General features: G+C 41.6%; 1 protein-coding gene across 2 annotated transcripts in view; it reads left to right on the top strand.

Moving 5' to 3' along the window:
- The window catches only part of CLCN4 (chloride voltage-gated channel 4), a 47745-nt gene that overhangs the window by 10051 nt on the left and 21834 nt on the right, over positions 1–15860 (top strand). The window contains exons 2-5 of one of the 2 annotated variants that reach the window (XM_065856337.2): positions 2212–2363; positions 2709–2808; positions 8679–8866; positions 14295–14417. In XM_065856337.2, the coding sequence (XP_065712409.1) occupies positions 2220–2363; positions 2709–2808; positions 8679–8866; positions 14295–14417 (555 nt within the window). In that variant the 5' untranslated portion in view covers positions 2212–2219. The remainder of the gene's footprint in view (positions 1–2211; positions 2364–2708; positions 2809–8678; positions 8867–14294; positions 14418–15860) is intronic. The other variant, XM_071812978.1, reaches the window with a different exon arrangement.

The following is a 15860-nucleotide window of genomic DNA, read 5'->3' as shown; positions in this document are numbered from 1 at the left end:
CACACCGTCTGTGTCAGCCAAAAGGTGCTACCTGGTGGAGTGCAAAAAGCAGACACTGACAAAACTGAGTATTCACTCTTGCTACATCCTTAAAGTCAGCACCAGGGAAAAAGATTAAATGGAGAAGATTCAAGTAAAACAGTTGAAAATGGAGAGAGAGGGAGAAAAATGGCACTAAATAAAGGGATCTGAGAAGAGCAGCAGAGCGTATGGACAATTGATTAAAAGCTTGTCTGCCATGGATTTGCCTGTCTCAATTACAGAATTGGGAAATTTCCTCAGAGATTCAAGGATCCAAATTCTGTACTCATGAAATCCCTGTTTCTGGACCTGAGGGAGGAAGGTGGGTAGCAGTTGTTAGCATCATGCTAGCCTCACCAGTGACCTGCAAAAATTATCTTGTGTCTGTCAAGGACCTACAGGCTCTGCAGGGCCAGCTCTACAAGACCCCCAAAGACTGTATCTTTCCCCACTTTTTCTTGTGTTTTTTCATGTGTGGTTTGGTTTTGGTGGGGTTTTTTTGTCTCTTTTTTTTTTTTTTCCCTTCTTGTAACCCTGTTACCCGTTTTGTTGTTGTTGTTGTTGTTGCTGCTGTTTTGGTTTGTCTTCTTTGTTGTTGTTGTTTGTTTGTTGTTGTTGTTGTTGTTTTTTAACACTTGCCATTTCAGATTACAAACCCTAGGGAGTCCCTGGACCTTGTTTCCTAGGCACCTATTTCAGGATGGATGGGATTAATCACTCTTCAGAGCAACACTTTGTTAAGTGATGAAAAAGTGCATGGCTGCCTCCTCCAGCTGCCATGGCCCAGGACCCTCCTGCCCATAGATCTGGGGTCTCTGCCCATGTTGGGGGACATGGCTGCCACTTTCCATGTGCAGGTTCAACCAGTAACAAAGCTGAAGTATCCACACACGCATTTAATATCTCCTCAATCTGTGTGAGTGGTGGGGTTTTTTTCTTGTCATGATCTCCATGTCTGCTTTGTCAGATCTGTGTTTCCATGTATTCTGTTTCTGGTTTGCTCTCTTTTTCCTGTAGTTTCTCAATTGACAAGGTCCCTGATCAGGTAACCTTGCTGGAACAGACATTTGCACACTCCTGTGTGCCCTCATCAGTGAGTGTGACTGACCTGGTTTGGTTCTCATCACTGCCTCCCTGGTAATTTGTGTCAAGTTTATGTCTCTATATCTTCTTGTTCAGGCTTCCTCCCTTGCTTATTAACCCCTCTTGCAATTAAAATGGTCCTTGACCTGATAGCTTTAAAGGAGCAGACACTCCCCAGCCGCACACCCTTGCAAACATCTTTCACCGTCTCTAGAGCCAGCGTAGGTCATTCTTACAGTCCAGACACCAAACTTTCAGATGGCTGAAACTGGATGAATCCAACCCTGTGAGCCTGAACTACTTCATTTAGTAGGTTCTCATGCCTCTCATAACTGCTTGTTACAGTTTGGAGATAGGTATTTCTAGATTTCCTCTTGTGCTCTAACAGGACATGTGGTGACTGTTTCTTCCCCTGCTCTCTAAAAAGCAAGCTTGAAAAGTTTGTATATTGGACAGAAGGTAACCACTTGAGTTCTCTCAAGAACAGTTCTGCTCCGAGCCCTTGAGAAGCAAACTTGAAGAAATTACTGCGTTTCCAGATCTGATGCAGAGTTAGCATACTATGATCTCAACATTTGCCTTCTGACCAGTGCAAGGAAAGTGGATCAATGCAGGGAACTTTGAGCATGCAGGACTAGACAACAATGCAGCATTATGACTACTAATGGTGCCTTACAAAATCTGCAGTTCATGATGAATGGTAAATTCTAGTGTATTATAATTTGTTTTCTGAGCTGGTGACCCTGCCTAAGCAATGATCTCCCTGCAGGCAGAGCACTCCAGCTGATGTATGATCAGGATGTGTCACTGCAGAAGCAGCCCAGAACCATCCTGAGTTTTGGGGCTCTGTTTTCAGGAAAGCTGCTATTTCTGCACTTGAATGCTGTGCTTTTTGTACATGCTTTTTAAGGTTTGCTAAGCTGTTGAAGCAGTCTTCAGCAAAATACTTTTTGTAGTGGCAACACAAAGATTTCAGCGAGTGCCCACAAGGACTGCCATTTCATGGTCTCTTGACTTTGTGGCTTGTGGAGGTATTTTGGAAAATTCTGAAATGTCTGGCAAAGCTGCATGAATCCATTGACATACTTATTTTTCCTCTACATACAGACCCTAATATGGTTAATGCAGGGGACATGAATGGTTCCGGCAACCTGATGGATTTTCTGGATGAACCTTTCCCCGATGTTGGAACTTACGAAGATTTCCACACCATTGACTGGCTGCGGGAGAAGTCACGCGACACTGACCGCCATAGAAAGGTAAAGCTGTCCGGCTTTGATGCATCAGAGTCTCTGTCTTACAGCCGTCCTGGTCATGAGAAAAAGCAGAGTTTTTTGAAGTTATTGCTTCATACTTTGTTGTATGACTTGAGGAGGACTTCTAAAAATATGGATGTTGTATGCCTTGAGTTCAAAAACATGAAAGGGCTTCTGGCAACTTGATCAGCAGAGCATCTCTAAAAAATTATTGGGACTCGGAGGAACAGAGAGTAGAGAAATTGTATTCACCTTCTAGGAGGGTAAATGTTTTTTGTTTTAAACATTGTACGCCAACATTGTGTCAGCCTGAATCAGCAACATGTCTCTATATATGTTTAATTTCAGATAACAAGCAAAAGTAAGGAATCCATATGGGAGTTCATCAAGAGTTTGCTGGATGCATGGTCAGGATGGGTTGTTATGCTTCTCATAGGACTAAAGGCAGGTATGTGTGTCTTAGCATTACACTTACATTCAGAACACCCAAGTTTGCTGCAGTGCCATCTGCTTATTTTTTTACTTCATTGTCTCTCCACTGATGTTTCAAGCTAATAAGACAGCTATGCATCCATGCACTTATAATCCATAGTAAAAATATCCACTTGGAAAGTCTCCTGCTGAGTGCTGACCTAGAAAAAATGTTATTCACCAGTAGAGGGATTTTTCTATTGCTTTTGGAAATATGCATCTGAGCGCCTTAGACTCAGTGGTCTGCTTTGATTTTCTGAATCTTTGATTCACGTAAGTAAATTTTATTGGAAGGATTTTTTTATCTTGTCTTCACTTAATTCTGCAAGAAGTTATTATGATGTGTGGAAAATGTTGGTGGTGACCACTCAAAGGGGAGCTTTGTAAATTGCTGTATCCACTGGCTTATCTTCTTTATATATGCATGAAGGGAAAACAGAGTTTCAGACTCAGTTTCAGATCTTCTTCCAGGCCAGACAGACATATTTAACAGCCTGCTCAAACTCAGATGGCAAATTTATTGATTTCCCAAATTGCTCCTGTCTTCTGCTCAGTTCAGCACGCACATCTTCCCACTTGGAAAGCTGCAATTCTCTTACCAAATTGAAACAGCTGCCATTTTTTATGCTTTTTCAGTGATGTCAGGGTGCTCTTGTATCATGCATGCAAGACATAAAGTTTCACGACTTCCAAGTCATGTGAATTTCCTGCTTACCAACTGTAAAGTTAAAATGTTTATTACAGTTTTTCAGGAGCCTCAGAAGTACTGGGGAAGTTCTTGAGAAAACATTGCTGAAGTGACAGTTTTGGCAAATTATGGTATTTTGTAGGGATACGCTTGTTCGCACAAAAGCTTTGGTGGGAAGCTGAGATGGGAAAAGAGTCTGATAGACTGTGTACTATCAGGGCTGACAAACCCTGCCTGAAGGCCAGGGTTGGACTCCTCGAGGATGGAAAATTCTGCTTGCAAATAAAGTTAGAGCAAGCCCTGAAGGGCTCTAGGGACCTCCCACAAGCTGGTTCGTAATGCCTTCAATCACAGAATGTGGTGTACTCTCACAAACTCCCATGCCAGTAATAATATCCCAGAAGATTTGTTTCAATTCCAGTTTGCAAAGAAACCTCATTTGATGATCTCGAGGGTCTCTTCCAACTGGAATGATTCTATGATTCTACTCTGTGATTCTCTGGAATCCCCAAGGCTGTCGAAAGCCAGAGCTGCTGACCTCTGATAAGCTCTAATTCTGGCATGTCCAGCTTGGGAAGAGAGGTCAAGGGTAAGCTGCAACTGAGATGTGTTAGTTTTTGCAACCTTTTCAATGACAAAGGTGCAGAGCAACATGTTTTACCTGACAGAATCAAATCAGTCTGTTTTTAAACTGGGACAAGGACCTGTACATTGGCTAGAAAAGAAAAACTACCTGTGTGCTCCTGATCTGGTCTGAGCCTTGTAGACTTCTTTTGCCTGTTGTTGAAATGACACATGTGCTCTGTGCCTTCAGTGTTTCTCAGACAGGGCAAAGGTGGAGAGTCATCATCTCAACCTCAGTGAAGGGTCAGCACCCCTTTGATGAGTAAGGGGCATTACTGATGCATGGATGATGTTTCTTATCTGGGTTTGGGGAAGGAGGAGGTGAGGTTGGTCATGCAGTCAAGAGATACTTCATGTCGTTTCCCTCCCCACTTGAAATATTGTCTGCTCAGAGAAACTGGCCTGCTACAAGGGCACCTGTGTGATCACACAGGGTTGCGTGGAGCAGCCTGGCTCCTTCATGGTCCCTCTTCTCCTTCTGAACGAGGAAAAGCTACTGCTGCTCCAAGGGGAGCAGCCTGGGTCAGCCACGGGTGCTGGGTGAGCTCTTAGGCAGCTGGATCCCAGCATTTCCAGAGGCAAGAAGAAGAGAGGGAGACGAAGGGCAAAGCAGCTGCAGCAGTACCCAGGGTGTGAGGGTCTTGTGAAGCACCCTGCCCCTGCTGTACCCTTGCTGGGAATGGAGGGCAGCAAAGTGGGACTCCTACGGAAGGGAATGGCAGGGGCCTTCATGTGTTTCCAAAGCCACTTGGATAATTTACCCAGGCCCAAGAGTTTAAAGTGAGCTTAACTGATCTAGAAGCTTAAATCCCACTAATCTGGTCGACTGAATCTTTCAGATTTTGCAACACTCCAAAGGCTGCAACTCCACAGCCAACACAAGCTGATGTGGCTAAAAGCAGTAATCCTACCCCTCCGGTGTCCTCTGCCAGCAGACCCTGCTGCCTTCTGCATGTGCAGCTACACAGGGCAGGTGAAACTGGGAACTGACTTCGTGGAAAATATGGGTTTTGGCCAGATTAGTTTTCAGTTGACAGTGGGCTCAGCAGGGCTGGCCACCACAGAACCACAAGCAATCAAAATATTGCTGATGGGAAGTAGCTGAAGGAAGGAGGAAGGAAAGGACCATCTCATTTGACAGTATGACTCATGCAATTTTTGGAGTGTCATTGAACCTGCATCTTTCAGATGACACGTGGAGGAAGGAGATGGCGTATGACACTGTCAAGTGGCTGGAAAGACAGTAAGGAGCTTCTGGTCTTGGGAGCCAGAGCCTGCGCATTTCAGGAAGGGGGAAGGAGCAGCAACACCAACAAATGCTGTTTGTTGTGGAGATCAGATGCAACCTGCTCACATGATCCTCCAGAAAAAGGCACTGAGCACTACGAGGGCCTGTCTCAAGTCAGAAAATTTGCAGACTTTCTGGAGAAATACAAAGCCAATGTATGGGGAAATGAGCCTAAAAAATCAGCACCCACACCAAAAATTTTTAGGTACTCATTTTTAAGTAATTCTGAGTTTTTACTGTGCCTATCCTGCCTGTAGGTCTGTGGCTATCCCTCAACCTAGCCATTACTACTAGCGAACTGAATGTACATGCTATCAGCAAAAGTCTGTGTTTTCTAAAGCCATGTGACAAAAAAGTACAATCATACTAATGCTAAAATGCTCTGGTTCTGGTGCTGGATGTGCAAAAATTCGCCTCTGTAATTCAGTGCCATGCTACTTAGGTGATGCTGTTTTCTGGCACAGGTGCATCAGGAAAATGATGTTTTCAAAGCAAATTTTTAGCATTGTCATAAGCAGGTTGTAAAGGATGAGTATTGGCCATCATCAAACAAAGGAAAAGGAGAGAAATAACAGGCTACTATCTCAAATGAAATTCAGCATTTCCTGGCTTTGGAGTGCTTTTTTATTTTTCATTTTGGGCAAGAGGTTACATAGAAGGGGGAACAAGTTCTGTTCCTTTGGTGGGAGAAGTGGGGAGATAAACTTAGCTCTATTACAGCCTAGACGGCCACAGTAAGTACAAGAAATTAAAGGCTTGGCTTTTTGAGATGCTGAACAATCTGCAACTTTCGTTTATTTTACTTAAAGTTGCGAAGATTCAGAACTTGGAAAACTTTAAGCTCTGGTCATGTGTCTTGCGAAGCACTCTCTATTGCACTATTATCCTGCATGTGCTGGCCCTCTCTTCTCATGATTTTAATCTCTGTAAAGCATGTGTAGTAAATTGCATAAACCGTTTTCCTCCTTATGTGGATCCCAAAGCATTTTGAAAAAGGGATTAGATCAGCTGCACATTTTCTTAGAGATACTGGGGTGCATGTGAGCTTGCTATATTAGAGAACTGAATGCTTGTTCCTCATACTGTTTATTAACTTTATCAGGGAAAAACCTGCAAAAGGCTCTCTTCCTTTGCATCTTCTAGGTAGGTAGCATTAATACTTAATTGCCTGGTTAAGTATGATGTGAGCTTTGAAGACTGAGGTGACTACAGAGGATGATAAAGGTACATCAAGAGAAACAAGAGGCACAGTATTCAGTGCTCATGTCCAAGGGATAAGGATTCTTTACACAGTTCCCTGAAACTTTCAGAAAATTGGAGGAGAATTTAGAGTTTACTGCAAAACTGAGCAAGCTATGCTTGCTGATGTTACTAGCACCACAGTGATTTATCATCATCTAAGAAGATGGTTCTTTGTTTCCATAGGAATTTGGGAAAGTGGAAAAGAGTAAGCAAGAGAAACGCAAGGGCTTCATGAAAGAAAAGAGTTGGTACACACATCATTACATCTTTCTACAGTCTTTTTTTTTTTGTGATCTTGTCTAGCATATATGTATAGCTATTCAGGTTATTCCCGTACAACAAAAATCATTCACTGCCACTGCAGTCACATTGCTTGTCAGTGTGGGGACAAGAACATTCATTAAGGGAGTGAGAAGATATGTGTGAGGATCTCTGAGCGTTGGTAGTTTTTTTCTTTTCTGTGGAATAAAAAGCAGGTTACATATGCCTGAATTTTTTTTTCTTTTTTCTCCTTTTTCACAGAGATGGAAAGCAGGAAACTTTAGTTCCAGGTCAAATAAACTGAATCTTGAACCCATCTGTGTGTCCTGGCTGCTAGGGGAAAGGGAGCAGCCCCTACTTTTGCTTCATGTAATTGCATACTCAGCAGGAGCCACAGAGCTAGAAGTTTTAGAAATATAAAACAAAACCATTTCACATTTTCCAAAATATTTTTTCAGTGTTTTAGCCCTACTGAAATGTACTGGTAATTTCAGATCAAATTCATTACGGCTTTTCTGAAATCGCATTAATGATAACTGGTAGAAATGTTGTTGACTTCTACTTTCCACTATATGTGAAACTGGTTTGGAAAATGCTAAATGACTTTTCTGTCATTTGGTGGTTTAATGCTTTCCAGAAACTATACACTAGGGACTGAAGACAGCTCTGCAGCTTCTGCCTTCTGGATGCTCCCAGCCTCCCCATTCCTGCTGGTGTTGCATTTGTGAGGACACATCTGCTCCGAGGGTGTTGTTGCTGGGGCAAGTTATTGTCACTGATGAGCAATGCATCAGAAAAGTAGGCTTTTCTTTTTGTGTGTGTCTGGCCACATCAAGTTTGTGGGGTAATCATCAGGATAATGGTTTTAAACTAAAAAAGGGGAGAACCAGGCCAGCCAAGAGGAAGAAATTTTTTACAATGAGGGTGATGAAACACTGGCCCAGGTTGCCCAGAGAGGTGGCAGATGCCCCATCCCTGGAGACATTCCAGGCCAGGCTGGACGGGGCTTTGAGCAACCTGATTTTTGAAGGTCCTTTCCAACACGAACTATTCCACGATTCAATGATTCTGTGAGCTTACCCGTGTCTGTGGTCGGTGGCCACCGGGTGTCGCTGTAGGTCTGTGTAATTACTAGGGAAAACTGAACTAAGGGTTAGCTTGGTACAGAAAGGATTTGAAGGATAATTCTATTCTGCATGTTGGATTGCTAATGAATGTACACATCGAGAGTCCGACTCTGTTAAGTTCATAAGTCAGCATTTGGTATCCCTCTTCTTTCTGTACTGAAATCATCCTTCTAAAAGGTCGTCGTGCTGTGGGAAAACGTTAGTATCCTCTTCCTCCCCTACCCCGAAATACACAGTGCGGTTTAAGACCTGCAGCCCAGTGTGTGTACAGAGACCCAGCGTGAAGCCCTGCTGATCTCAGAAAAGTGGTGCGCCCAGAACGGACTGCAGGATCAGACTGTACCTTAGTTATGCCTTCCCTGTTTGGCATTAGTCATTATGAAAACCATAATATTTAAAATAAAAGCTTTCTGAGGGAACACTGAAGGTCAGGCAACAAGTTGGCATAGTTGTTTCTTGGCAAATGCACTGTTACCCCCAGTTTGGTATATAGATGCTTACATTGCAGCTGCTTCCTCATTTCATGGGCTTTGGCTGTTATTAAAATTAGAATTATTTTCCTTGCAACCTGATATCTTTTAATGCCACGGTTGCTTTTTCTGCATTTCTTTTCCCAGGCACGTTAGCCGGAGTAATAGATTTAGCTGTGGATTGGATGACAGATCTGAAAGAGGGTGTCTGCCTGTCTGCCTTCTGGTACAGCCACGAACAGTGCTGCTGGACGTCTAATGAAACTACCTTCGACGACAGGGTCAAATGTCCTCAGTGGCAGAAATGGTCTGAACTTCTTGTAGGCCAGTCTGAGGTATGGGAGACCTGATGAGGCTGGGGTCACAGCAGGCCAGGGAATGCCCTTTTTTCATACTTGCTGGTGTTCCCCTCAGAGAGTTCCTCTGAAATTCATGAACTGAGGGTGTTGCAAAATAAAAACAAAACAAAAAAAAAAAAGGCATTTCCACAGGTAATATCTGCTTAACTTGGGGAAGATCCCGCTGTTTTAGTGTCGTGTGTGATGGAAATTGCAGAACTGCAAGATTGCTTTCTCTTTCTAACAGTATTAAACCAAAAGTGTTTCATAACTCTCATAATCACCAGATTTGAGCTGTTATCCTTTTTTTTTTTTTTAAAAAATCAATTTATTTAAAAAAAAAATATTTTAAACACAGTTTTATGGGGCAAAAGAGGTGGTCCCTGACAAACACATTTAGGAGGAAACTGTCGGGATTGCAGACAGGTTTTATGTATTCCAATGTCCTGAGTAGTAGTGGGAACTGCACAAGAATGGCTCATTGTGCCCTTGCAATCAATTTCTCTATCAGATAGCAAAATATTTTGCTAGTGCCGAAAGCTGGGCAAATAATGAGCTCCCTGGGAGATGACCAAAGTGAAAAATTTGCAGGGAGAAGGGACAGGAAGGGAAAAAACTGATCTAAATTGACATAAAATTTTTATTTTAAGAACTTTTTAAAAAATCATAGTAATTTTAAATACAAGGAATGTCGCTTCAAAGCAAAACAGATGAAAGTTTTGTTTTGAAGGAATCAGAAGAAACCTTTCTATACTCCTTTTAGTGGATGATATTTTTTAAAAAAATATGGAAAGGATATTTTATTTTCAAACTAATCTCTTCAATGTATTGAATAATATTGATTCCTTCACGACTCTAATTTTGGGGCAGAATTATTGTCTTGGATTCCTGTCCCCCTATTTCTACAGGTGACAAAATTTGAATATGACGTGGAGGTAGGATGAATAAGGCTTTGAAGAGAACTGGCTTAAGTATGACTTCTAAAAAAAATAACGGGTAATGCACTTTGGTCTGTAATAGAAGAAAATACATACTTCAATGGAAGACATCATCATCAGTCGGGCAATTAAAAAATGGGTGACTTAGAGAGATTGTCTTGGATCTTCCCCAAGTGTGGAGAAGGTCTGGTCCTGCAGAAAGCATTTGAGGGCACCTTCATGGCCATATGGGTTTCTCATTCATGTTCCCTTCTGTGCTGCTTTAGCTTTACAGTACAAGGAGTACTAGATAGCAAGATCTGTGAATGTGTATAACCCAATTTTCCATAATCCTAAGTAACCATAGTGAAAGTAGTGGTGCGCTCACTGTTCCTGAATATTCCCACCGTTTGATCACAGGCAGAAATCTCTCTGTACAGTTTCCAGTCCACAGTGCCAAGCTCACCTTTGCCAGAGGTTTGGTAGGTTCACACTGGTTTTCATCAACAGATGGTTTGAGTGGTTGTGTCTTTGTAACAGTGGAGAAATATTATGCTGGTATAAAGTTGCAGGACTGGGGATGATATTATAATTTCAGGGAACGAAAAAATGTGGGAAGGGAAAGAAGAGGAGAATGTTACAATTGTTATGGGATTTGGAAATCCTGTGCATGTGTTTGACAGGCTGTTACTCTGAAAGGCTTGGATAGATGAACAGAGCATATCCTTGAGAAAATATATTGCTTTCACCTGCTACTCGAAATCAGCAGTTGCGACTGTTTTATGCTGAGGCTGATAACCAAGTTATCAGCTAGGTGAACACTGTGAACCTTTACTCACTTTGTCTTCAAATTGGGCTTCTACACCCTAGTATACTGTCACAATGGGGAAAAAAAAAAAAAAGTCAATCTTGGCTTAGTTACAGGCTCTTTCTCAAAACAAATGGGCTTCTAGGATCTGTGGGTGTTCTGACTGCCACAGCCCAATTGATGCTATAAATATTAATAATATAGCTGTCAATTACTGTTACATCGAAATCCCAGGCAAAGCCCAATAAAAATGTGAATACAGAAAGTAAAAATTCTGTTTTGCAGCTAAAAGCTTACAATAAAGGCAAGTTTTGCATGATTCCTGTAGCTGTAGAGGACTCAAAGAGGGATCAAAATACACTGAATTTGACTGCATTTCAGGATAGTTTAATACTTTCTAAAATGTTATTTCATTTTGTGCCTGATATTTGGGTAACATCCCTATAAAATGCATGGTGCACGAAAAGACTAATTTGGAGCACCTTTTGAACAGAAAGTACTTGGAACAGTTCCCATAAAGGTACTCTGGTCAGATATGTCTTCTTTTTGATGCATAACTGTGACTCTTTCTTGTCATAGACAAGTAAATTTGACATTTTGAGGATCAGTTCTTCCTTGTCCTTTTGCCAATTTATGGCTGTGATAAACCCCATACATATGTTCTCACTGTGAACTGTGCCTTTTCCTCTTGAAAAATGTTTTCAGTCTCGTCCTCCTATAAAATTAACCCAAAGCAGAATCTCTATATAAATTATTACGGAAAACATGATAGCACATCTGTAACATACCAGGCTATGTTTTCTTCCCTAATCACTGTTTTGTAGGCCAATGATAACCTTCACCCCTCTGGTCCTGAGCTGCTTCCAAAGAGCAAGTGAAGAGTTTTTTTGATGCAAGAAAGTTTCAAAACCTCAGATTCACTGAAGGAGTGGATGGGTTAAAGCACATCAGATGCCATCCACTACAGCTACATCTCTAGCCAGTATCTGGTGACCCGGAGCTTCTATTCCGCAGATACTGGTTAGAACTAACCTCAACTTCACTGAGGCTGAGGACCCCATTTCTGGAGCATCACATCTATACAAAGCAGAGGAAAGGGCCCTGTGTCTTCCATGATTTATGACACTGGATCCAGCAGTGGGCTGGCTTCTGGATGTCCTGTCATGAAGCTGAGACCTGCAAGACAAGGAAGCCCCTCTATACCTGGAACACACTTCCCAATTCGTAACGTCCACTGGAGGGAGGCTGCAAGCTGTGAGATCCCAAGTCAATTCAGAGTAGAACACTCAGCCTCTGGAGAGCACAAGCATTGGTCAGCCATGGATGGCATCCTGAGAGATGTGTTTTATTTCAGCATGCTGCGTTTATGAGGGTTGTTTTCAGTTGTGCTCCATTTGTACCTAAATTGGACTGACACCAGATCTGAAATACTGCTAGGTCTTGCAAACTAAAATACGAAGTTTTACTCAGTTGCCCTGCAGGCTTCATTACGGTTGCTGCCAGGGTGAGTCCTGTTAGGCACTAGTGGGAAAGGTCTTAGCAGAATCATCTCTGCTGATGAGCATTTTTGGTCTCTGATTCCTGTGTATGTGCTCAAGACTTCTGGTCCATGGCTTAGTAATGGCATGGAATGAATGAGAAATGAACCATACTGAGTTACTACTACTTCACTTCCCAAACGTTGTGTTAGTATTAATCATGAGAAACACCTGCAACTGGACCTGCAGAATGCCAGGTATCTGGAAAATGTAACAGTGAGAGGTGTCCCATGGGGCAAGACTGACCTGGCCATATAGGCTCTTCTGGGGTCCTGCCACAGTGCTGCAGGTGGATGTGTGATTGCAGTAATGAGCTGACATGGTTTTCATGTAACTTCTGAGATGTGAAACTAGAGGAAGTAAAAAGAAACAAAGCTAATTTTACTCCAGTGGATTTAGAAGCAAAACTGCAGCTTTTGCTTAACACAGTAGGGCCAAATTTCTGTAATGGTGTTAGTCGTCTTTGGAGTCACTGCCTGTGCACACTGACATAAGAATTTTGCCTCAGGGCAACACATCCAGAGTTTTCTCTAGAGTGAGAGTAAATATTGCCATAGCTGTTTGTAATTGAAAGTGCCAGGAGAAGATGTTTGTGAGGAAATGAGACCATCTTCAGCTGTAGCAACAAAAGTCCATGGTTACTACAGATGGATGTCAATCACTGTAACTGTGTGATCCATGACTGCTTAGTCTCTGGGCATTGGGGGATGGTATCAAATTGCTCTGCTGCTATCAGCAAAGCCATCTCTAACTTCAGCAAGCATAAGGACCTTAAGAAGTTGTCCTTCTTCCAAATATATTCGTAAGGACAAGGGCAGTGGTTCCCTTACTGTCTTTTCAATGGGACAGAGATCAGGAAAATGAGGCAAGCAAGCATTTGTGCTATTAAAGGTTGATTCCTCATAGGCTTGCAAAAAAGAATTCTTCTCAGCTCTAGGTTTTTTATGACTGGGAACGGGGCCTGACCAGCTCTGTTAACTGAAGACATGATACAACTGATTAATGCCTGTTTTCCTACTTGATTTATCATAATGTTGATACCCAGGCTGCTGTCCTGCAGAGCAAAGACAGGGCCCCCGATGTTCTTGAGCAGCCGGGATTGCATCTGGTAGGAAGAGTTCACTGAGAGGTGAAGGATTCTTACCAATTCATGCACTGAGGTTTATCTTGTTTTTTGTTCTGTAGTGTCATGTTGCTAGAGGGGATTGTTTGAAGGCTTAAGCTCCTTGTATCATTTCGATGCCTCTCACTGGATTATCTTTTGTCTGTGCAGGTGGGGTTTTTGAAATTAATCTAAAAAAATATGCTTGTAAAGAGGGAGAGGTATTGTAAGGCAGATTATAACAACAATTTTGACTTGACCATTGGAGACAGGTAGAAAGCTTGAAGGTCACTACTGACTATGCTTTCGCTATGGCACTGCACAATCAACCATCACTAATGTTCATTAGCATTTTCATTCTGTCAGTAAAGTTATTCAGTTTGAAGATAGGTTTTATTATTGACTGGAATGCTTTTAAAATATCAGGACAAAAATGACTGAGATGAGTCCGAGTGGGATCTCCCAAGCTATTGTGTTTTCAAATGCTTTTCAACCCTCAAATAGATATAGAAGGAAAGAATTTATTTATGGTTTTACCCTTCCAGTTTGTGAACTGAAATGGCTACTGATATACACAGGGATGCCGTTTGAAAAGATTGGCATCTGCATGGAAAGCTGACCTTTGAATACCAGTCCTCAGGAAAAGATGTATCAGCGTCTCATCCCCTGTCACCCATCATGGGATGAAACAGCAGGTTCCTTCATTAGGTGCTTTTTTATCATCAATTACTTTTGCCCTTATGACAGATTTGTTTGATATTTTTGGAACTTTTTTGTGGTTGGGCTCAATTTTACTGCTTGAAAGATGCTCTGTTTAAGGTGTTTGAGTCCCTTGCAAACAGACTGTATGGACTGCATTAGGTATATATTAGTATGCTGCTTCCTTCCATGAGTAATAAAATTGTTGTACTATATAAAATCATTTGTTCTTCCTGAGGAAAAGCAGCAGCTAGCATGTAAATGAAAAGACCAGGCTGTATGCCAGCATGATCCCTAGTAGAAGCATGAGATTTAACAACGTGCATTTGTCTAACAATGTTTGTTACTGTTATTTTTCTAGGGTGCAAGTGCTTACATTCTAAACTATTTTCTATACATTATGTGGGCTCTATGTTTTGCTTTCCTGGCAGTCTCGCTGGTCAGAGTGTTTGCTCCCTATGCCTGTGGCTCTGGAATCCCAGAGGTGAGTTTGTTGCTGTGGATGAATAACCAAAACACAAACAAAAGAGAGAAAAGATCATTTGCCACCTTTTCCCATTACAGAACTGTACTGTGAGATAGCATTGGAACAAGAAGATTGTCTTTCCACCTCATCTGCCTTCATTCCTTTGCCTAACGTGCCTTTATGGTGCCCACCTACATTTTCCATAGTAGAAAATGTTCCCATGTTACTGTGACAGGCTAATGTACATGCTTGTTCACTGCCAGAGCTTAAATTAAAAATCAATGTCTCCCAGTCATCACTTGATGTACTCCAACTTTTTGTGGCTGAGGCACATAGTCACTAGAAGATTATATAGAATTTTTCTGGGATGAAATTACTTGGGCCACTTACAAAACCAGTTATTTTCTAGGCTAAGCTTTAAATAAAACCAAAATAAAATAAAGCGGGAGAGCTACAAAGCTAAGGTTCCCTAAACTGCTGAAGATGCAAGATGCTCATCATTTGGGATGCCTAAAGAGTGTCTGGCTGTCCATCTTCTGCAAATTTTGTCCTTGTACATCGTGTCACGTGGGCATGACATTCTTATGGCACCCAAAATATCTGCCTGGTTTTCAGTATTTTACTGTTGAGCCTCTGTCCCTATTTAAGCTGTTAAAATGAGGAAGCCTGTAATTCAAGTAGCACAGCCACTCAAACTTTTTGAAATCAGGGCAGTCTTTTGCTATAAGTGCTATAGAACCACTGGGATTATTACTTGGGAATCTGGCAGACAGAATAAACAGCCCAAACTTTAGAAATCTTGGCATATTTTTTTTTTCTTAATCTCTAGAAGCATCCAAATGTTTCATAGCCAATCAGGAGAAAAAAAAAAACACCACAAATAATTTGAAATACTTAAATCACTTCCATGTTTCAAAGTAGTCACATGTGTGTTTGTTACATGTTTATATATCTGTGTTTTAAAATTTTTTCATAGTTAACTGTAAATCTAGTTTCAAAGTGGTAAATCTCTCATCTGAGGTGATGCTCAGCTCCAGTCCATTTCTAGGGCTGGAATCCAAATTGAAGTCCCACCCTACAGCTTCTGTGTCACACATGTGTACTTGCTTTATTCTAGCCACTCACATACAAAATTGAGAAGAAATGTGTAAAATAAGATCTCTTGGACTTTCCAATTTCATAATACTTCCATTCTTTTATGGTACAGCCATTCCAAATATTTAGAACTTTTTTTTCTTGTTTTAGTTGGAAAAAGTATGTGGTTGTTTATTTGCTTTTTTTCCACTTTGTTAAAGTTGGGTTTGGTTTAACTCTGGTCCTATAAGCCAAGGAATTATGTAGCAGTTTCATATTTCTATTGATCTCTCTAAGACTCCTTACCAACACAGAGGACCACCCATAAGAACAGTAAAAGTGTGGTCTGCTTAACCCCTGCTCAGTTCTCACTGTAGGAAAGTTACC

The sequence above is a fragment of the Patagioenas fasciata genome, chromosome 1 (genome assembly GCF_037038585.1).
Source record: "Patagioenas fasciata isolate bPatFas1 chromosome 1, bPatFas1.hap1, whole genome shotgun sequence".
Classification (NCBI taxonomy): Eukaryota; Metazoa; Chordata; class Aves; order Columbiformes; family Columbidae; genus Patagioenas; species Patagioenas fasciata.
Note: the sequence above shows the minus strand (reverse complement) of the source record. Positions and strands in the feature narration are given on the sequence as shown.